The 24,083-nt window shown below is 34.3% G+C and overlaps 1 protein-coding gene across 1 annotated transcript in view; it reads left to right on the plus strand.

The window, feature by feature from the left end:
• Positions 1–24,083, plus strand: part of LOC150095745 (putative RNA-binding protein EEED8.10) — a 268,565-nt gene that overhangs the window by 208,672 nt on the left and 35,810 nt on the right. The window contains exons 18-19 of the mRNA XM_090410562.1: positions 9,257–9,403; positions 23,639–23,746. Of these exons, the coding sequence (XP_090266688.1) occupies positions 9,257–9,403; positions 23,639–23,746 (255 nt within the window). The remainder of the gene's footprint in view (positions 1–9,256; positions 9,404–23,638; positions 23,747–24,083) is intronic.

The raw sequence follows: 24,083 nt of genomic DNA on the forward strand, positions 1-24,083 counted from the left end.
ACTTACTTTTAATGAGATGGTTCAGATTCTCAACCTTTGCAGAGTTGCTGGATATCTGGCTCAATATTGGTCAACTTCAGTCGAAGATCAGCACACACACACACTAAGACAATTTCTGTATTTTGTTTTTATTTGAGGAGCAATGAAAATTCTTTATCACAAAGATAGGTTGTAAAAACCTGGATGATGATTTTCAGTGCTTCAGATAATTCGGGAAATTCACTTTCACCGAAGGCTTGGTTTGGCTCGATCCAGAATCGAGCCAAACCGAGACACTGAATTGCATTTTAAGCCCATTGTCACTTGAAAGCTCAATTAACTGTTCTTTTTTCGATAACGAAAAAAGAACAGTTAATTGAGCCTGAAATAGATCTCGAACCCACAGAAATTTCTTATAAAAGTTATTCAGAAAATATGTTTCAAAATTCTGTTTCAAAGTTTTGAGGTGGTCACAAACCCTTTCCAGAAACTCAGAATCAACAAAAAGATTATTTTCCATTAAAAAGGATTCCAATGTTGTAAAGGGCTCAAAGTACCTGTCTTTTACATAACTAATGCACAACACAGAACACCAGTTTTTTTTTTTTTTCTTCGAGTGCCTTTATTTTGTCATAGGCATCAAGAATAGTTAACGAATTTCCCTGAAAGGAAATATTTAGTTAATTTATTTTTGAAAAAAAAATATCTGAAAGATAGGATAGTGTTGATAACCATGCTTCCTCAACAAGGAGCAAAATTAGAATTACGTTCATTTACAAGCAATAAAATTTCGTGCCTTAATTGGAATAAGCTTGTTATTACTTTGCCCCTGGAAATCCAGCAAATTTCAGAATGAAGCAAAAGTTGTATATATATTCACTGTCCATTTCATCGCAGAATACTGAAAATAATCTGTTATTTAGTAGTCAAGCCTTAATAAAATTAACTAGCTTTACAGCGTTGTATAACACAGTTTTAAATTCTGGTGGCATTTCTTTGGAGGCCAACCTTTCCCTAGAGCCACCTCCTTGACCATAGAAATAACCCCCAACTATGCCTGCCTGTAAGGGCACGAGCTCCATCTGAACAGAAGCCCATGCATTTTTCCCATTGGATCCCTTTGTGTATTATGTAATTATTGAAAGTATTGAATATTTCTTCTCCAGTTGTTCGGAAAGACAAAGTTCTACAAAACAGAATATCGTCATGAATGTTGTTATCATGCACATATCTGACGTAGCATATTAACTTTGCATCATCTGTAACATCAGTAGTCTCATCTACTTGTAATGCATAATGGCTCTTCTTAACTCTTTCGATTAACTGAGATTCTACATCACCTGCCATATCATTAATTCTGCGAACAACAGTGTCATTGAAAGATGAGTTAAATCAACATCTTTTAGTAAGTTGTTGACAAACATAGTTTTTACCACATCTTTTATAACTGGAAGTAGTAAATTTTCCACGATAGAATGGGGTTTCCCTGTAGGAACTTAAGAGATAGATGCTTCCAGTGCCTTGGTATTAATCGAACCCATGGCTGAAACTACATCTTTCCCATGATTTAATGTCACTAATTGTAGCTGAAATTCACTTTTTTTTTTTTTTTTTTTTTTTTCCCAGTTTGCTTATTTTTCATATCACAATGTTTAGTGTCAGAGTTTCGCAGATTTTATGCACTCGTTCGACAACATTTCATAACACACAACACATTGAGGTTTCTGTTCACTTTCATCTCCACACCAATAAAGCTGAATTCCAAATATGAACTCTTATATTTCCTACTGTATTTTTTCTTTGAATTGCTTGTTTCTTCTACTTTAATAGTATCAGATTTACTCGCCATTACAGCACATGTATCACAATTAGGGTTAGCACCACCTGTTTGTTTCATTTGCTCTTCTTTTCAAAGTCCCATTTTTCTAAGCCACTTTTCCATTATTGAAAAATGTTTCCAAAAAATATATAAATATATAAATACTGGGTTAACTCACGACACACTTTGTCCAAGTATCATTTTAGCACTTCTGAAGGTATACTGTGTCTTGGTTGAAGGAGGAAAATCTTCAGTAATAAAAATCGATGAACAACAAGCAATTGGTTGAAATGTGGATAACACATGTTCACTTCAAATCTGACAAAACAGCAAGGGAAGGCGGAAGCAATAAAACTATATTGTTGTTCACTTCATCCCTCTTATTATTCATCATTCTGCTGCTACAAATTATTGTAGTGTCAGAATGATGAGTAATAAAAGATGGGTGAAGTGAACAACAATGTAGTTTTATTGCTTCCGCCTTTGAACATTTTGACCTATTTATTGTTGTTGTTTTTTTTATGTCTCCATTTGATTTCAATAATTTTTAGTTATTTAATTTTAATTTGTTCGGACAATTAAAAATATTTATTTAATTAATTTAAGTCTGCCTGCGGACCACCTGTCCCATCATCGCGGACCACAGGTTGAGAAACACTAGTATATTGATGGAACTAAACTGCAGGAAACTGATGAGGCTAGGAGCTTGGAGGACTATTATTGACTGAAGTTGGGCATATTGCAAAGATAGCAAAAACATCACATTATATGATTGTTGAAGAACACACTAACAAGGGTAGAGAGGTTGTTTCCTTATATGAGGCTTTAATAACGTCACATCTCCACTAATACATACAGATCTGCACACTGTATTCTGTGGAGATGAAGAGGTGGTTGAGAGGATCAAAAGGGACAAAGATTGTTGGAGGCCTTTGGAATGCTCCCTATGAAAATAGGTTGGCTATCTGTGTGCTTCAAAAACTAGCTGATAGGGGAAAAAAAAAAAGATACAAGATAGGAGCTTATAAATTGTTAAAGGGAAATTATAGGATTGGTATTGAAGACTTTTTTTCAAAAGTAAGGGAAAGAATGAGTGGCTCACCTATTCAAATTGTGTAAGAGCACAGGTTAGCAAGGGTGTTAGGACCAGGATTCTTGCTTGGAGGGTGGTGAGTTTGGTGGGATGTATTGCCAGGGATAGTTGCGAGTGCTTTGTCAGTGAATAAATTTAAGGAGAGGTATGATTGTGTGTGAATAATTGCTGTCCCGCGATGAGTTTTCTGACTCCACAGATATGCCTGTATAATAATACTCTTATTTACTGCCAAAGTGGAATATATGGTGTGAACAGGCACTCTTGGTAGATTCCAGATAGAGGAAGTGGTGGTGGTGGTGGCTTATCTTTGAGGAATGGTAATAGTAGGTTAATTTATTAATAGGTATGAATGTGTATGTTAAATTGAATATATTTAAGAACACGAGCAAATGTTCAGAAATACAAATACACTGAATTGGAATTCCTCTCACAAGCTGGCAGAAGTAGGTATGTTGGAACTTATCACTAATTTTCTGTATAAAGTTAGAATTATAGCAATTCAGAGAGAAGGTTTCCTTGATTTTGGAGATTTATAGTCAAATTTAATTCTCAGAAGAACAAATGTTATGGGATATGACTGGTGAAGTCTTGAGGACACTGCTTTAGAACATGGTATTTGGAAAAGTGTCATGGGCCTGTTTTTAAGCTTAGATACAGGGTTTATGAATACACCTAAACCTCATTTTATGCGATAGATGCATTCCTAAAAATTATGCGTAAATAGAATTCGCGTAAAAAGAACTACTGACTTCATAGAAGAAGTGAAGATTGTTTCCAAACCTGAAATATAAGCAAAATAATGAAAAAACACACATTAAATTTGTTAGGATCATAAGATTTTTATTTACATTCATGGAGAATACACATACATATAATGAAGCTTAATAACTTTAAAAAAAAACATATTCATTTCAGTTGTTTGCTAAGGATTCTATAAAAAAATTGTTATTCGCTATCAGTTTCTGACAATAAACGTGCAAGCTTTCATTTTCGTGAGACTGTAATATCACTAGAACTACTAGATATGATATTATCGTCATCGACTTCCGCCTCAACTTGTGGAATTCTTGTCATGTCTTGAACAAACGTACCACTGGTTGTTTCAGTAGTTTTAGGCATGAACTCAGTTATTAATCGCTATGTTGATGCTTTAGATAAGTTGCGATATAATTGTCTGTATGAAGACATTAACAACTTAAGCTCATGTGAAAACTTCCCAGCACGTTCTTCATTTGGATCATGTTTGACAAAATAATTGCCTAAATTACTGGCCAGTTTAAGACCTTCTTTAATAATATCAGCAGTAAAAGTAGGATTATTTTGATCATTATCATTAACTTCTTCGCTTTCAGGAGTCTCAGAAACAATCTCCACTATTTCGTCTTCGCTAAGAAGTTTATCAATTAACAATTCTTCGATATCTGCCGACGCAAGATCATCGAATCCTTCTCTGCCAATTTCACATGCCAAACTTATTATATTGGGGAATTTTGCAGTATGATTGAAGGGAACAGGAGCATTCTCTTTAACACATGTGGGCCAAATAGCTTTCCAGCATGTTTCTGGTTTCAATTCAGATAACAATAATCGAACCTGATCAACACAATCCATAATTGAAAATTTTTTCCACACATCCATAACTGACAGTGTTTCATCATCATTTAGCTTGTTCAAAACATACTGAAATGTTCGTCTGACATAATATGTTTTAAGAGTCGCAATTATACCCTGATCTAGAGGTTGTAGCAATGATGTGGTATTGGGCGGCAGAAAAAAAAAATTGCACATTTGGGTGTTCTATGGCAGGATGACTGGGTGCATTATCAAGAATCAAAAGCACTTTAAATTCGAGACCCTTGTCATCTATCTTAACGATCGATTTATGAGCAGTGGTTTTAACATTCGATCTCCTAAAGCATTCGAACAAAATAAGAGTGTTATGCAATCCTTTGCTGCTTTGAACCCACCAACAGTTTTTTGCATTTTTGATACGTAAGTTCTGTTTGGCATTTTTTTCCAGAAAAGGCCAGTTTCATCCATATTCCAAACTTGTTCATGAGTGTAACCTCCATCTTCAATTATTTTAGCAAGTTTATTTGGAAATGCTTTAGCAGCTGTTTCATCAGCAGAAGCCATTTCACCTTTAATTTTTATATTATGAAGAGCATGTCTTTTAATAAACTTAGCCAGTCAACTATTGCTTGCATGAAATTCATATTTTTTCCTCGATTGAGATGAAGTATCTGGCTGCAGTTTTTTAATCTGTTCATAAAATCTCAATGCTGATTGCTTGATGTAATTTCCGTCAACTGGCATTCTTTTTTGTACATTATCTCCTCTCCACATCACTAAAGCTTTTTCAGCCTTTTCTAGAACAACATCTCTTGTGTATGATGATAATTTCGCACTCGATTTTGTACCAGAACATACTGCTTTTCTAATAGCCTCTTCATTTTTCCTTATAGATCTGACAGTTGATTCATGGACTCTAAAATGCTTACCCATAGCCGTCGCACCTTCCTCAGTTTGAAGACGATCTAAAATTCGAATTTTTATATCCAAGGAAATGGCTTTCCTTTTTTTTTTTTTTTTTTGTTATCAGCAACATCATGTGAGGGCTGGATTAAAATCTTCGGTTAATGAAATGAAAGTTACATATAGCTTACCATTTATTATTTCTTAGCAAAATTATTAATTTTATAACATGATTTTTATTTTGATTTCACTTAAAAAATGCAAATGCAAAAAATGCGGTAACTGTGTTGTTTACTCAAACACCAAATTCAAACTGCTAAGAACTGCTTTTTTATGCGCAGTCAGTTATGTAATTCGGGAAATTCCCAATAAATGAAATTCGTAAGAATTTAGAATTTTCTTAATTGAAACGAAAATGCAAAAAAAAAAAAATCTCAGAATTTTCTTAATTGAAACGAGAATGCAATTCTACAAAATTCTCCGAATTTTCTTGAATTACGGATTTTTTCCTAACTTAGACTTTAGATTGGTTGCGTAAAAATGAATAAAAATCGCATAAAAAAAATTATTTTTGATATCCCAATTCGCATAACTCCGAATTCGCGTAAAAAAAATTCACATAAAAAGAGGTTTAGGTGTATATAGGTATTCCCTTGTATATTAATAAATGAAGATGAAAATTGGAACTTAGCTTACCAAATTATTCTGTATGGCTGAAACCAAAACTTGCATTGTGCTATAGTATAATAATAAAGAAAACATGATAAAAGTTTAATGATAAAAGCCTTAACACATGAATAGTAATAAAAAAAAATGTAATAAAAAAATCAGTTATAGCTTGGATAAACAATGCACTTGTTGGTTTTGGCATGAAACTACCATAGCAAACTGTGAAGCATCAGTTACTGGAATAACATCACCTTCAACAGAAGTGATCTATCAGCATCAAAGCTCCAGTGGAAAAGAGAAAAGAAAGCAGGGGAATTACAGACATACCAAATTGACATAATTGAAGTTACTGACATGATGATGACCAGGATAGGTTGAAGTCTTTTAAATAATACCTATAAGATGATTTATTTAAGAAATACAGATTATGGAATGGAAGAAATAATTGCAGTATTGAATACCAAATGGGAAGATCAGTGAAAATCTTTAGATAACAGGGACAAGAATTCCACGTCTTTTTAAGGAATGTAAACAACCAGGACTTCTGTCCATATGTCCAATCCTTGCCTTTTCATGGTGCATCCCATTAGTAAGTATCTATTGTCTGCCTGGATATTGAATCACTGAGGATGGGTGGGCAATTTGGGATTTAGACAACCAGATTGTATTCTATATTGGCTTAAACCAAGAGATAATGATGGTACAAAATGATGAAATGTCATGCCATCACACAGTTGAACAAGGCCCTGCTGTTGTCTTCAGGAGGACCAGAGCAAGCATTGAAAAGTCTGGAACAAAAACTCCCACCTCCCACTCAGCATCAGTAGAATTTAAGATATGCATGATCAACACAAAAAGTATTAACAGAAAAGAGATGATGCAACTGGCAGAAAAATTAGAGAATTACCATATTGACACTGAAACAAAAAAGACAAAAACAGATGAGAATCTTCAAATGAACAACTAAAAGATGTATTCAGACAATTATAATCAAAAAAAGGAAACTAATATTCAATACTGAGTATGATAATAATCTTGAAAATAGCAAGAAATTTTAAAATGAGATTTATTGTACCTGTGGTCCCACAGAAGGTTATATTAAGTTAAAAAAAGTGGAGGAATTTTCAAGTAATTAGAGAAGGCACCAGTCATAAGGAAAAAAGGAAAAGAACATCCTTATTGAAGGATCAAAAGAGCAGACAAAAAATGAATACCAGACTTAAAGAAATGTTTGGGGAGCATTTGAACAAAAATAGCAAAGCTAATATTAATAGTAAGTACCTACTGAATTTTTCTTCGGGACATGAACTAGTCATTACCAGCACCATGTTCATAAAGATGTGCTCAAATTCACATGGAGAGACACAAGAAATAAAAGTGTCACTGTGACTATGTTGACACAGTATTCAGAGGATGTGAAACAAAGTGATTTAGTTTTGAGTAAAAATGATTTTTATATTGAAAAGAAAAAAATATGCACAAAAGTTTTAAAAAGCATCAAAGTTGTATAACTTTCAGTTTTATCACTGTCATATAGATTAAATTCTTTTGAGCTTATCAAGCACTTTTGCAGTGACATTTGTTTGCATGTCATCTGATACAGAAGGTTGTTGACAATTGGCTATATTCAGAAATTTCTTCATCACTGTATTACTATGTAATTTTTGCTCTTTATGTTGATGACATTGCATCAATTGCCTTGGTCTTCCATAATGCAAAGCACTTCCTTTCAGGGGTATATAATGCTAAATGTTACAGGAGGATTTACCCAGACCAGTTTCAATCTTTTTTCAGAATTCATTTAATGGGAGCAGACTCATAAAGATACTAAGGGAAATATATATAGGTTATAATTCTATAGTACATAAGTACTGTGAGCGGGTTAAGGATTTTTTTTTTCTTCTATTTTTATTATTAAATTTTATATATTTCTTGTATTCGTATTTCTTTCTTTTTTTTTTTTTTTACATAGTTTTAAAGCCCTGCTCTAAAGACCAAACATGGAACTTTTTCAACCCTCCAGTAAGCAGGGCAATGGTCTCACACTGGGCAGATTAGATAGATGAAATAGAAGTCATATGTTTCTCATATACAAATAGTAAAAGGTATATCACGTTATTATTAACATACTGTGGATCAGAGATAGATAGCTTTTTCACTTGGTTACCAAGTAAATTATACTTGTCAAGAAATTATATTCTTGTTTAATCCTTTTACCCAAGCTTAAGAAAACAAAGTTTGCTTGTGAAGTGAAGTGTCTTCGCAACTAGGCTACTTTCGTATAGAGGTTGATGACTTCATGTCATTTGCTTAAGTATCCCATCATGTAAAGCACACCTTTTTATTTTGATATGCACAATTCTAAGCATTAAGGGAGAGTTATACCCAGAGCAGTTTGATCTTTATTGAGGTTTCATTAGTGGAAGCCAGATCCACTGGTTTATTAAGAAAATTGATGTGAAGTTATCAGCCTCTATTTGCTGGTAGCCTAGTCATGAAGATATGTCACATGCACAACTTTATTTGCTTACACTCAGGTAAAAGAATTGAAAATAATATAATTTCTAGACATATATAATTTACTCAGTAACAAAGTGGAAAAAAATTTCTATATCTATCTCTGATTCACAGTATTTTAATCAGATACAAGTAATAAAAAGGTGTATGTTGGAAATAGCATTAATTCAATGTTGGTATCTTCTTGGGTCTGGCTACCACTGATGAGATCTCACTAAAGCTTGAAACTGGTGTAGGTAGTGACCTCCCCTTTAATGATTTCCATTATGGGATACTAAGGCAATTTATATGTTGCATCAGCCTCTATATGCAAGTAGTCTAGTTATAAAGATACGTCACACTCAAACATTGTTTGCTTGCACTCGAGAAAAAGAATTACATAAGAATATAATTTCTTGGCAAGTATATTTTAAGGTTCATTAAAGGAGTTGGATATGCTATGACAATGATGGATTATGAAAATATAACCAAAAGAAATGCTTAAGTATATTCTAGGTGACAAGCAGAAGACTGATTTATATGCAACTGACCAATATAGGCCACCATATAATAATAAAGCAAAACAGGAGTTTTAATTAGACAAGGCAAGTAACTGATTAGAAAGTTGCACAAACAAGCTCACAGATTTTAAAAGTTGAAGTGTAAGAGTAAGTAGCAAACTTTATTTCCATTTGTTTATAATTTTTTTTTTTTTCTTCTAGGTTTTGTCACATTGGTATTATTGTGTCCCTTCCTTCAATCTTTGGATGTCAGTGGGTGTTTAGAAGTTACAAACATTACTCTTCAAACTTGTGTAGATGCTATAACTTCAAGAACTTCTTCAGATAAACTAATAGTTACAGTTGGAGGTAGGTATTATATGTAAAATGACTTCTAAGTACTTATTTTTCTTTTTGATAAAAATGGTACAAAAAGGTTCAAAAATTTTCCTTACTAAATTCTATGAATAGTGACAAGAAAATTTTGTGAGAATCGAAAAGAATCCATTGTCAAAATTTGTATTTGTCATCTCTTATATACACGGATGTAATACTGAATTCTGTCATCTTCCTAGTCTTATGTTTGGAACCTTTGCATGGACAGTATTGATTTCACCAAATGGCTAATGATAGCAATGTTGATTTGTAGCTGTGAATAAAGATTGCAGTTTATATGGCCAGAGTGTTTCAGAACTTGCCACAAGCATTCAGCTGGGCTGAGATCCAGTGAATTTACTAGCCATTCAAGATGGATAGTGTCCATTGTGGGTTTCTTGAACCAGTTCTTTACAGTGTAGGCCCACTAATATGATGGATTATTGTCCTGAAAGATTCCATCTCTGTCTAGGAAATAGGTGCGCAACATGTCAGAATTCATGTGGTCTGCTTTATGCTGTTCAGTATCACATATCAGTCATATATTTTGTTTGCCTAGCCAACCATCTTCCTGGTGTAATAACTGTGAATTTTTGGATCAGCACACCATTTTCTGCTCCTCTAATGTTCAACTGGCATGCTGGCTGGCACCACAGCAACTATTTTCGAAATGAGCTTCAGTAAAGAGAGAGTATTATCTTGTGTGCCTTTAGCCCTGGTATCTCATACATGTAAGAGTACAGTGTGTTGTTATTTGGGATATTGTTTCTGCACTCTCCATCAATACTGTAACTAGCTTTTCATGGGCCCTATGCAAAATTTTATTTTTGGCTCCCCTTTTTTTGGAAAAAAAATAAAAAACAAATACAATAGAAATAGATTCGTCAATTTTTAACTTTGACCAAAATTGTTACGGAATTGGCTCCCACAGCAGCGAAATTTGAAAATGAAAACATAATACTGATTATTTTTTTGATACCCGATTTCAGGCCCTTCAACCTGGGCTCTGTGTCTGTGCACCCATTGCACCTGCCTAATTACGGCACTGTTCTCTCCATGTATTAGTGTTAACTTTGGCCACATATACCATTCGAAGGAATGGGCATTAATAAACTTAATTGCCATCATCTACACTGAATTGAGGATCTTTGGAAAGAGAACAGTACAATATATTGTAATTGCCCATTCGAGCCATGCTCGAATGGGCAATTTTGCTCACCATGAGCATAGTTTTCCAGATTCTGTCACGCTATACATCTTAACCATTGTGGGCTACAGTCAACTAACAAAGCATGCTGTATCTGAGATGAAGGTACTTACAGTCATACAAAAAAAGTGGTGGTAGGATTATTTGTTGGCTCCTTGAGTTCATCAAACATGATGGTAATCATGTTTGATGAACCTCTACATCTTCAAATGGTGGAAATATGCCCCTTGGTTAATTACAGTATGTTAGGCATACTCATGAAGGATGCCATTTGCACTACATGTAAGAATGAGAGGCTAAACCAAAGAACCTGTTCCAGAAACCAGTCTTGGTAGCAGCCACTTCAGGCCTCCACTAAGCAAGATGGTGTGTTTCATGGGAAAATTAAGTTATACTATCTAGAGGTCTAGGTGACATTTTCCCCAGTCATTTGAATGGGTTTGGCACCAAGGCCTCTTTAAGTATATTCTTTTTTTATGATTTCTTTTCTGACTTCTACAATTAGATTTCAAGCTTTTCTGAAATAATGGCAGTTAAGTCGATTGATGCTTTTTCCCTCACTACTTACTGCATTCTTTGTCTTTTTGCACTCATAATTACATTTATTAGATCAGAGCACATAGTTGGATCAGGAGAGAGGAAGCAGTATTCAGACCATGGAGGAGAAGCGTTTAAGAGTATAACAATATCTGCATAAAGTAAAGAGCTGTTTAGTATATCTAATTTTGATATCAGGTTTATGCCTATTTCCATAATGATGTGATCCTTTTGATCACATCATGATGCAAAGGATCCTTCATGATATGATGTGATGAAGAATAACAATGAAGATATAAGTAGTTTTAATGGAACATGTGCACTAGACATATTTAAATAACTTTCATGACTTACACATGTAACAAAAATTATATAGAATTTTATTCAAAAACTCCAGTATATTCATCCAGTGTTATGTGGACATAATCAGCGAGACATAGTGGACTGCACTTTATCATAGAGAATGGGTATTATCAAGATCTTGTACATAGAGCTTATACGATCTGGTCTTCTGATTCCCTTTTATTATATGAACTGAATAAAATTAAAATCAATTTGATATATAATGAATGCAACAAACTCCCATTCAAAAAATTATTGATAATTATCATCCTTCTACCAGACTACAATTTAATGTGAAAAGAATTTTGATAACCTACCTTAAAGTAACCTTGGAACAAATAGCAAGGATTCTTCATAAATTCAGTGTATATGCTTCCTTCAAACCAGCTTGATAGCTGTCTTCCTTCCTACCGTCTACAAAGGATACATTAAACACCTCTTTCCTTGCCAGATGTCTATTAAGTACTCTGTTTATGTCATCTTTGCTATTTTGGACAATCTGGCTGTACTGCCTTTGTTAGCATTAAAGAACACGAAGACTATCATTTTTGAAATTCAACAAATCTGGTCTTGCTTCTCATGCTATTGACACTAGGAAAAGAGTTCTTTGGAACCAGACAAAACTTTTTCATTCCAGAAAGTTCAAATTTAATAGTCTTTTCTTTGAAACATGTGAAACATTACAAAATTATCTGAACCTCAACTGATTAGACTGCATAAGACTGCATACCAATGATATCTGATATCTCCAAGTTTTGGGAAGTGATCACTATTAATTGTTCATAAGTTGTTTTTTTAATTAATAATTATTTTGAATTTTTTTTTTTATCTATGCAACTTTTTACAATTGTTCCTTTGAACTCTAAATAGTGTAATCATATACTTTAGCTGTGACTGAGACATGAGCTAATATATGCATGATTTATGATGCATTATTTTGATTCATATTTTGAATGTAGTTAACAGTCTGTCTGTCCATGTAATGCTGGATGAAATATATTGAAGTTTTTGAATAAAATTCTGTATAATTTTTATTACACATGTAAGCCATGAGAGTTATTTAAAAAATGAATATAATGTTCCCTTCCTTTTGCTAGCCCACTCGTGCATGAAATAAACATTTGTGTGCAAGTTTCCAGTATCAGAACTCACTGTGTGTGTACTGATGTAATATTTCTCATATTAATGTTGCCTTTTTTTTGTCTAGCTATAACCTGCAAAATTATGAGCACTAAATTAATTTGCTTAATCTATCCATCTATTTACTTCAGCTTGCTGATGCTTGCATGATGCAGGCTAAAAGTAACTAATTAGAATGCATTAAGTTGAAATAGGTTAGAGTAATATTGGAGTGGAGACACTACAGAAATTTCTAAATAAAATAAATGACAAGTATGATTTATTATATAATTTTGTTTTTATAGTATGTTCAAATATGATAATTCAATAATAAATTTAGTTTAATTCTTTATCCAAGCGTGAGCAAACAAAGTTTGCTCACGCTTGGATAAAGTGGGAGCCAGGCCCAGAGGTGGAGATACGAGGCAGAAGCAATAGTGATTACCTATAGGAGTTGCCAAAAGGTGTGCCAACTTTTTATTAAATTACTCTGGATTTAGAGAAAGATGTTCAAAGTTTATTTTTCTTGGTTAGACTGTAATAAATTTAGTTTAATCCTTTATCCAAGTGTGAGCAAACAAAGTTTGTGCCTGAAAGTATCTTCAGGACTGGGGTAAGGTAGTACAATACTGGGCAACTCGTAGCGAAGGTGGACCAAGCTAACATCACTCCTATCCCAGTATCTCCCATAATGCAAAACACATCTCCTTGCGGATATGTATAATGTTATGCATTAAGGGAAGGGCCACTACCCAGACTAGTTTCGACTTTGTATAGGTGAAGCGGGCTCTAAAAATAAGACGATCCTGAAAGATCACCTAACTCAGCATTGTTCCACTCAGTGACAGGCTCACCCCACCACCAAGCAGAGCCATAATCTCAGCAGTGGCCCCACTTAGAGACAAGCAAAAACCTATCCCCAAGCAGAGCCTCTCAGAACCCAAGGCTAACCCACACCGGTTTCGACCTTTATTGAGGTCTCATCAGTGGGAGCCAGGCCCAGAAGTGGAGATACCAGGCAGAAGCAATAGCGGGGTCATCTTTACCTATAGTAGTTGCCAAAAGATGTGCCATTGTTTTATTAAATTACTCTGGATTTAGAGAAAGATGTTGAAAGTTTATTTTTCACTTGGTTAGACTATAATAAATTTAGTTTAATCCTTTATCCAAGTGTGAGCAAACAAAGTTTGCACCTGAAAATATCTTCAGGACTGGGGGACTGGGGTAAGGTAGTACAACACTGGGCAACTCGTAGCAAAGGTGGACCAAGATAACATCACTCCTATCTCAGTATCTCCCATAATGCAAAACACATCTCCTTGCGGATATGTATAATGTTAATGTTATGAGAAATACTGAGATAGGAGTGATGTTAGCTTGGTCTACCTTTGCTACCTTACCCCAGTCATGAAGATATTTTCAGGCGCAAACTTTTTTTTCAAAATGGAAAATTAAGTGATAAGACTTATTTGTGCCTTTTCGTCTGAAGAAAGCTCTACTAAGGAAGCAACAGGATTTTTAAGTCATCTGAGCAGTGGTCATATAAAACAGAAAAGCTGGTTCTTGTTGGAGATCTAAACAACAAAGTAGGAAATTAACTCAAAAAAATAAATAAAATAAAAATAATAATAAAATAAGAATAATTAAAATATTATTGAGAAAATTTAGAAAATTGGGTAAAGCTAATAATAATGGTAAGCATCTGCTAGATTTCTGTTCAGGAAATGGGCTAGTCATTACTAATACCAAGTTCTAGAATAAAGATGCAGATAAATTTACATGGAAAGAACAAACAAGAAATAAAGAAAGCTTCGTTAACTATGTTACTGTGGATAGTGACATCTTCACACTTGTTAAGAATACAGTATAATGGAAGAAATGAAAAAGGAGTGACCAATTTTAGTTTTAAGCAGGGTAAAAGTGAATATCATATTGAAAAAATGCTTTTTAAGGCATTTATGTTTCATATTGGGTACTATAGATCTCCTTTCTTTTCCTGATCATAATTTTTGTCTCAGAAACAACTTCGTAGAGTATTAGACAAGAATGAACCTGCAGATTTTTGTAGAGTCCCACTAAGACTCATAATTAGCTGCAGAGATGTCCCCGCCTATAGCCTAGCCAAATTTCTAGCTAATCTTTTAAGCTCCTGTACAGACTACACATGAGTGTCTGTGAAATTTCATCAGAATTTCTGACAAAAATAAAAATTCCAGCTCTTCAGCATACAGCCATCATGGTCAGTTTTGATATCCAGTCCTTATTTACCAGTGTATCTCTGACTGGCACTCTCCAGAGTTTGACTGCCTGGTTTTCATTCCAGACAGTGAAACTCAGGCTATTTCATCTGCAGAAACCAATTCTACAAATAGATTGAAAGAACTGCTATGGGAAGCCCTTGTCACCTACACCTGCTAATTTCTGCTTAGAGCATCTTGAGGGATCTCTGTTCTCTTAAATACAACCTCAGTCTTCCTTTTGATTACCTGTGGATGATGTGTTTTCCATCTGACCAGACTCAGAAGCATCTCTACCGACCTTTATAACCAAAATCAGCACATCACCCACACATCAACTTCACCATGGAAAAAGAAAAGGGTGGAAAATTAACCTTCCTGGAGGTTCTCCTTTCCCATGCCCCTTCTGGAATACTTGCTAGCTGCTACATACTGCAAGATTCAGCACGTCATCCATCTCAAAAACTAGGCGACCTCAAATCTTTGTTCAATACAGCACATGTTATCTTCTTCAATTCCCAAGCTCTCCAGCAAGAACTGAGCACCATACAATGAATCATACTACAGAATGGCTTCACTTCAAGGAAGTTTAAATGCATCTTGGATACTTACATTCCAAGAAAACTCTGAACCTGTACAGCAAGTCCCTATCCTATAAATTTCAAGCATCTAGATGATTGCCAAGATTGTAACTTTTCATCTTTGTATCTTATTCCCACATCTTTCCCTATCAACAAAATGTCCAGTTGCTTAGCATCAACGAAGGATAACTAGCCCCCCATCCCTTCTCCCTCTCCCTCCCTAGCATTTACCAGGTACAGTGTGAGCAGTCCATACTTTGAACAAAAACAAACAGGATGTTTTGACAAATAACAATTACAAGAACACTAATCTTATATTAACCTGAAAAACCTGAAAAATCTGGCCTCGCTCAGCATGAAATGGGCACTGACCATAATATCCTCTGGTCCAATATTAGCCTTTTACATCAGTGCAGGCTTAGGTTTGAATTATTAGAGAGAGTACTGAAGTATTTCTACACTGCTCAAACTTAAATTGGAACAACTGCCCCTCTGACGACTGTCCAAAGTTTGGGAGAGCCTCGTCCTCGTCCCCCACACACACACTTTTAACATAATTCTGTGTCATTCAGTTGATTAAGTAAATTTTGTTATTTTTCTTTCAATTCATTTTAATTTTGGCTTTAAATGTAATATTTTATTTTGTAACCACTCGTAAGGTGGCATTCTGGCACATGGCTCAATTCTGTAAATAGGATTAATGTTCTTTATTCTAGCTTCACTTTGTAATTATGCTGTTGCACTGATGTTGGGCAGTTAGTTTCTGGTCAAAATATTTACAATAATAATAATAATAATAATCATCATCATAAAAATTATTCATTGTGAATATGTGTGTCTAATAAACTTTACTATGTCACAAGTGCCATTAAAAATGTGCTTCTATAGATGATGTGTTTGCTGTTTGGTCTCATATCTTAGACACATTAGATACATTTTTAGCGCATTTTAAACAATTGCATCCAAAATTTCATTTCACTGTAGAAAAAGAAACAAACATCTGTCTTTCCTTCTTAGACACTAGTTACATCACTTCTAAATGGTTCATTATAATAACTTTTCTCTTTATAGAAAACCCACACCCACCACACACACATCAGAAGGTACTTACATAAGCAGTCACGTCCCCTTCTGTCACCCCCCCCAAAAAAAGCACCCTTAAAACACTTATGCACAGAGCCAGGACAGTTTCATTCTAATGATGCAGCCCCTGCACAGAACTCAGTTATATTTGAGACTCTTTTCAACCAATGTCTGCAACTCTATAAATAGACAAAAGACTGCATGCACCCACCCCACCTCTATCTCTGACACACACACACACACAAAATTGCAACAGACCATTCCCATACTCTTGTATCTTAGGTGCATCTGAAAAGTTCAATATATACAGATAGCATCCTTTGTTGATTCTTTGGAAAGATCTTTTTCTTACATATCTTAGAGTGTATAAGATTCCTTGTTCCTGCAACATCTATCATGAAGAACATAAAAGCTACATTCATGATCATCTATATAGCAAGTACTGGTAGACCATGCTCTGGATACTTCTTCACAGAGGATTAGAAGAAGACAAATGCACTGCATGGAAGTTGCTATAGGCCTGAGAAAGTATTTTTAGAATCAGCATCCGCCACAAAACACTTCCCTAACTTCAATAAATATGACTGTTTTCATTTGCCTATGATTTAGGAAACAGTCATTTTGAGTCCACATTTAGCTTTGACTTCTCTGAAGTAACTTTTTTTATTCAGCCCCTAGGATATTACATCCTAGGGGCTGAATAAAAAAAGTTACTTCAGAGAAGTCAAAGCTAAATGTGGACTCAAAATGACTGTTTCCTAAATCATAGGCAAATGAAAACAGTCATATTTATTGAAGTTAGGGAAGTGTTTTGTGGCAGATGCTGATTCTAAAAATACTTTCTCAGGCCTATAGCAACTTCCATGCAGTGCATTTGTCTTATTTGATTATTTCTTCCAAAATCTGATTAAGTACTGTGTGTTTTCTTTATAGAAATTAAAGATAGAAACTTATGTGGAAATAAATTTAACAGAAAATTAAACAAAATATGGAAAAATAACAGCATTTCAAAAAGCCTCAAATTAAAACCATAAAACCATTAGCATGCCTATAGCAACATATGGAGCTGAGTCATGGAGACTCCATCATAAAGAAATACAGAAAATCAGAGCATTCAAAATGAAATGCTTAAGAAAAATAAATAAGACTCACTGGTCAGAACACAAAACAAATAAACAAATGAACAAGTCAAACATGAATTAAACTATAGAGAAGATATCACAACTTACAACTACCCCTGGCAATCCACTCTGCTCATTCACCGTTATCTAAAAAAAAAAAAAAAAAAAATCATCACTACACCTTTACTGACAACGCTGCTACACAACTTCCATGGTTGACTCCTTGTTTGGTCCCTACTTGTCATTTGAAAAATTTCATTTATGTGTCAATCTTATAGACTCCCTATAAAAACTTATAAGTTTCTGTCATGTCCACTCAATTCTGAAACCCATGTACCTGTTATTTATCATCACAGAGCATTTCATAGACCTGTCACCAGCTTGGTTACTCTGAATCCTCTCCACCACCTCCTCCTAATCCCCAAGAAATCCAGGTGACCAAATCTGTGTACAGTAGTTGAGATGCGGCTGAATCATAGCCTTAAGAGGGATAATATCCTCCCTATCTTTCCTTATCCGTGTATTCTTCAAAAAACAAGTAATCCTTTGAGCTATTTTGCTAACTTTCGCAATATGTCCTCTGAACTTCAAATCTCTGTCAACTATTATCTCCAGTCTCATTAATTTCCTGCAATTTAGTGTCATCATTGTGTTACAAAGTAATTTTTGTATCACACTGATGAATCTTTGATGTAATCTTTTCATGCTAAGTGCATTACCTTACATTTTGCAACATAAAACTGAAAATCATTGTCTTTTGTCCATGCTGCCAATTTACTATATTTTTCGGACGATAAGATGCACCCCAAATTTATGAGACGATTTTTAGAAAAAAAAATTTTATTATATAAAGATATTTACAAATTCTTAATTTTTATTTACCGTTCGTATTACTTTCATCTGAACTATAATCGTCTCTTCTTTCACAGCTTCCCATGAATTTTTCACCCAGGTACATACTTCTGAAATTGTTGGATGTTTCATATGTCCTGTTGCTGTAATATCGTGATTTGGATTTGCCATCCATTTGTTCCACTCTTCCCGCATAAAATTTTTGAATGGTTTATTAATAGATCCATCCAAGGGTTGTAATTGACTTATAAAGCCTCCAGGCCTTACAAGTCACAGATAAGATTCTTGTAACTTACAAGTTACAAGAATACAGCTAATTCTGTATTCATTTCTTTTAGAAGCTTCTTGGTTGATTCTGTTTTATGCACTCTGAATTGATTCCACAATTTTTAACAATGCCTGGACATTTTGCCCATATCTTTTGTATCCATAATTTCATTCTTGTTTCGTCCATCCAGCCTTTATCTTGAATATGGATAATAATGCTATGAGGAATTTCATCTCTCGGTAACGTTTTTCTCTTGAAGATTAACATGGGGGTGGGGTAGTTTTGTTCCATCTGCGCAACAAGCTAAAACTACAGTGTAGTGAGTTTTTTCGTGACCTGTTGTTTTGATCACTATTGATTTGGTGCCTTTTGAATCTACTGTCCGATTTGAAGGAACATCAAAAGTTGAGGCACTTCATCCATGTTCGCAGTTTGATTAAGCTCAAAGTTAAATTTCCTTCTCGCTGATATGACAAATCTATGGAATTCTATAATTTTAGCTTCATAGTCAGCTGGCATTTTTTGGGCTAGAGTAGTTTTTGTACACATGCATAACCCATGTCTTTTCATAAATCTAAATCACCAAGACAGTGATCAGATAAAATCTAAAATTCCATTAGTAGTTGCCCATCATTTCGCTTCAAAAATTATCATTTTCGTAGAAACAGATATTCCCATGTTGCGATGATTTGTTACCCAATTTTTCATTTGTACTTCTTATTCTGGCCATTTTTCTAGGTGCGAACGGAATGTTTTCTTGTGTTTACATAGCAGTTTTTATTGTTCCTCTTGTTTTCTCCACTCGCAAACTAATTTTTCTGTTGGCAGTGGACCAAAATGTCTTTCTGCTGCTCTGTTTCCATATTGTTTTGCATAATTTATCACATTTAATTTATAACTCATGTTATATGAAAGTCTTTTTTGTTTTACACTCATTTTTTCTAATTTTAATATAAAAATTTTAATGACTTATAAAAAATAATTCAAATGAACCATACAAAAGCACATATGTTTACACACTAATGACTATTGACGTTCTAAATCAGTGATTCACCCACATGCAGCGAGATAACTTAGGTACCTACTTTCAGTGCCGACTTACTAATTTTATTAACATATTGCACCAGTAATTGAACTTTGATACAGTGTAAAGATTCGCATTTTAATGTTACCTTCAGACCATAAGACGCACCCCAATTTTCAGTCAATTTTTCTATGTAAAAAGGTGCTGCGTCTTATGGTCCGAAAAATACAGTATTTAAATCATCCTGAATCATCCTACAGCACATCTACATTACCTTTATCATTTATTGCTCTTGAATAACTAAATATCTCCTCCCTTAAATTATTCCCTGTATCATTAATATATGAATTAAAGAAATTTTATTTTATAGATGATATTTGACCAGAAATTTTAAAATATGGAAGTATAAAAGTTTTACAGTTGCTACACAGCAAAATTCAGAAGGCCTGGTCAAAGGGTCGAATTCCAGATGATTGGAGTAGAGTACTCATAGTACTATCTATAAAAAAAGGAAATAAAATGGAATGTGAGAATTACAGAGGAATTTCTGTACTGATTGTTCCTTTTAAGATTTATGCAAGCATTCTTGAGAAACCTCTAAGAAAAATTGTGAAGGAGAAGCTTGGAGAAAATCAAACTGGGTTCTGGCCAAACAGAGGTGGTCAGGAATAAATTTTCACTTTAAGACAAATAGTTGAGAAATCATGGGAATATAACAAGAATCTGTATTTAAGTTTGTAGATCTGAAAAAGGCATATGACAAGGTGCCAAGAGGAAAGCTCTTCAAAATGCTTCAGTTATGTGGTGTAAATGGGACATTATATCAAGCAATGTATAGTCTCTTTTGAGTTGTAAATCAGCAGTTAGAATTGAAGGAGGTACAGGAAGATGGTTTGATGTTAACTCAGGTGTTCAACAAAGGTGTACATTATCACCTCTGTTATTCATCTATATGGATCACATTATGAAGGAAAGCAGTATTAAACCTGATATCAAAATTGGAGATGTTAATCTCAGCTCTTTACTTTATGCAGATGATGTTATACTCCTAAATAAATCCAGGACATGTTTGCAGGATTCCCTGACCAAATTGAATAACTGCTGTAATAAATTTGGTATGAAAATCAGCATTATAAAGACATAGACAATGAAGGGTAGAAACATTGAAAGCATCAACTGCATGATGAATGGAGAACTTAAAATAAGTAAACATTTCAGCTATTTAGGCACAATTTAATTTACAAATAGACAGCAGAATTAGCAAAGCTGGTATGGTAGAAAGTCAACTGAATAAATTTATATGGAATAAGAGATTATTCCAAACACTAAACTAGCTGTATACAAGACAGTTTAAACTAATTTTAACTTATGGATCTAAGAGCTAGGTCAGAAATAAAACTCTTGATCAAAGACTAGAGACCACAAATATGAGAGTCCTGAGAAAGATTAGGTGATTAAACAGGTTGCATCACTAACAGTATCATATTAAAAATGAGGATGTTAAGAAAGAACTCGACATTGTTATCATTCAAGAATATATTAGCAGAACTTATCTCAGGTGGTACGGACACTTGAATAGAATGGAAGAGGAAAGATTAGCTAAACAAGTGTTGTTTTCCAGGATGGCAGGAGAAAGCAAGGCAAATGAGGGTGAATAGTAAAGTACGCTAGTGCTCTGTACTAGAATCACTACTCTTTAATTTGTCATCAACATCATCAAATTCCTGACATACACCCACATGAGGTGTACAGTATCTTATGGTAGACTGCATGAAAATTACATCATTACTTCCTATCAGCTTCCTCCCTCCCTCCCCTCCCACACAAGTCCATATTACCAGCTTCATATCCATTCCCATTTGCTCCCATATATGTAATGGTTTTCTTTGTGGTATTCTTTCAGATGCTCTTGGAATATCCAGAAGCAGCATCATTATATCCAATTCTGCCATCCCTTTATTGTAAAATGTAATTAATTACTGAGGCAGGACCTACTTTTTACAGTCATACTGCCCACTGTAGAGTATCATATTCCTATCCACTCATTCCTGAATTTTACCTTTAACCAACTTTTCTAATACTGTAATTTGCTACTTCTGTCTTGGAGCCACCTTTTATGTAGTGGGAACTATCTTACCCTCATTCCACTCCCTTGGAACTGTGCTAGAGCTGAGACTCTGGCACAGTTCTGTGACACTGCTTTTTCTCATAGCACACAGGTCAACATGTCATCCAGTCCAACTGCTGTATTCACATTGATATTTTTCAATATGCTGAGCATCTCCAGTTTGTCTGCCTGAATTCTCACATCAGTAACCGCAGTGTCTCCATCTGGTTAATATCGTAGCAAAGTAATTGCTTATTAGCTGAACTGTTAGTAACAAAATAAATTGTTTATTTTGTTCTTCTGTGTTCAGTATATGAAATTGTGGGAGGTAATGAAAATAATGGGTTTTCCCATTAGGACAAAGTTGATAAGAACACAGGACTTCAATTCAATCCTAGCAAGACAAAGATTATGATTTTCAAAGGAAGTAAGCAAGAAGCCACAGTAAGAACAGATGGATTAACTGATTGGTTTCTTGTTGGGAAGGGAGTTGGGCAAGAATGCCTACTTTCTCCTCATCTGTTTAGTATCTATGCTGAGGACATCATGCATATAGTATTGGATGAGATGAATTTAAATATTGAGGACATCTCATCCAATACTATATTATCTCATATAGTATTGGATGAGATAAATTTAACACTGGAATTAGGAGAGGTGGAGATTGATCAGTAATATGAGGTACACTGATGATACAGTACTCCTTTGTAACGACAAGGAAGAAATAGAATGAATCCTTGACAAAGTTAATAAGAACTTCAACTCAGTCCTAGCAAGACAAAGATTATGATTCTCAAAGGAAATATAAAGAGGGAATCTCCTGAGAAACAAGTGTACCTTAAGAGAGAAAGAATTGAAGAAATCAGCAAGTTTTAGTACTTAGGATCCATTATTAATGTGAAGAACTGCTGTTCAGAATACATTCGAAGAATATTAGAAATGGCTAAAACAGCAGTCAGAGACTTGTCTAAAATCTGGAAAGATGGAGCTATCTCCACAGGAACAAAGTTGAGGATTCTGGATACAGCTGTTATTCCAACAGCAACTTATGGATGTGAGACTTGGAAGCTAAAGAAGTCTGCTAAGAAAAGGATACCTGCTTTTGAGATGTGGTATTACAGAAGGCTGCTGATACTGAAAGGTGGACAAAGGGATGGGTGCTAGAAATGATCAGGTAGAACTTTAAAGGATATTGACAAAAGAAAGCTGAAATACTTTGGACACCAATTGAAAGGATGGAAAGAAGACTTCTCAAAACAATAATAGAAGGTAAAGTTCCTGGAGAAAGAAGGTGTAGATCCTCATTGAGATGGATGACATGTCCTTCCTTTCTTCGGATTAATTAAAGAGTGGATTAAAATCCACTCCTAACAAAGACAGGAAATTCAAATGGATAGAGCATTAAAATGGCAAATTTAACTTCTTTTCTTTGTCTCCATTATTACCTCTTTATCTACATATGACTTGTTCTATTTTAATTTTTTACTTCCTAATTTCTTATTTTCCTTCCCAGTGAAATATTCCTTTCCAACTTTACAATTATCTCTGATCCAAACTGTTGTAATAATATGGTGATTTGTCAAAAAAAAAATGAAATAAATAAAGATGAATACAGATTCTTGTCAGTAATTTGTCTTTCTTCTCAGTGAAAAATCCTTGTTATATAAAAGCAATAAGTAGCCTGTCTGGTGATGTTTGTTGTTTGATTTAAAAAGTAGCTAATCCCTAATTTCACTTTTTCTTTTTTTTAGGTACATTTGTTGATTTGGATGACATAAAAATTAATACCCCAAAGTTAGAAGTAATGGAGATAAATCTCTGTGCTCATCATTTGAGGCCTGATCGCTTAGAATTTGTTTGTAAGTGAACACTTATGAATATATGTATATATTGCATATGTGCTAAATATATTTTGTATTACAACTTTTTGTATAAAGTTTTGATTTATGGAATCATTGTAACATAAATCACAAGTCTGGAAGTTTTTATGAAAGTTCCTCATAAGGAACAACCTCCTCCAGGTATATAAACATAAGGATTCGCCATTCTACTACTGTTTGATGATTTTTCTAGATGTATAATTTCATATAAATATAGATTATATGATTTGTATAATTACATATAAAGCTTTAGTCCTGTTAGGAGAGGGTTAATTGCAAAAAACTTACAGTTCTACCGGTCCTTAACTTTATAAAC

This window comes from Typopeltis vanoorti, chromosome 20, assembly GCF_054136105.1.
Source record: "Typopeltis vanoorti isolate ZY-2024b chromosome 20, IOZ_Tvanoo_1.0, whole genome shotgun sequence".
NCBI lineage: Eukaryota > Metazoa > Arthropoda > Arachnida > Uropygi > Thelyphonidae > Typopeltis > Typopeltis vanoorti.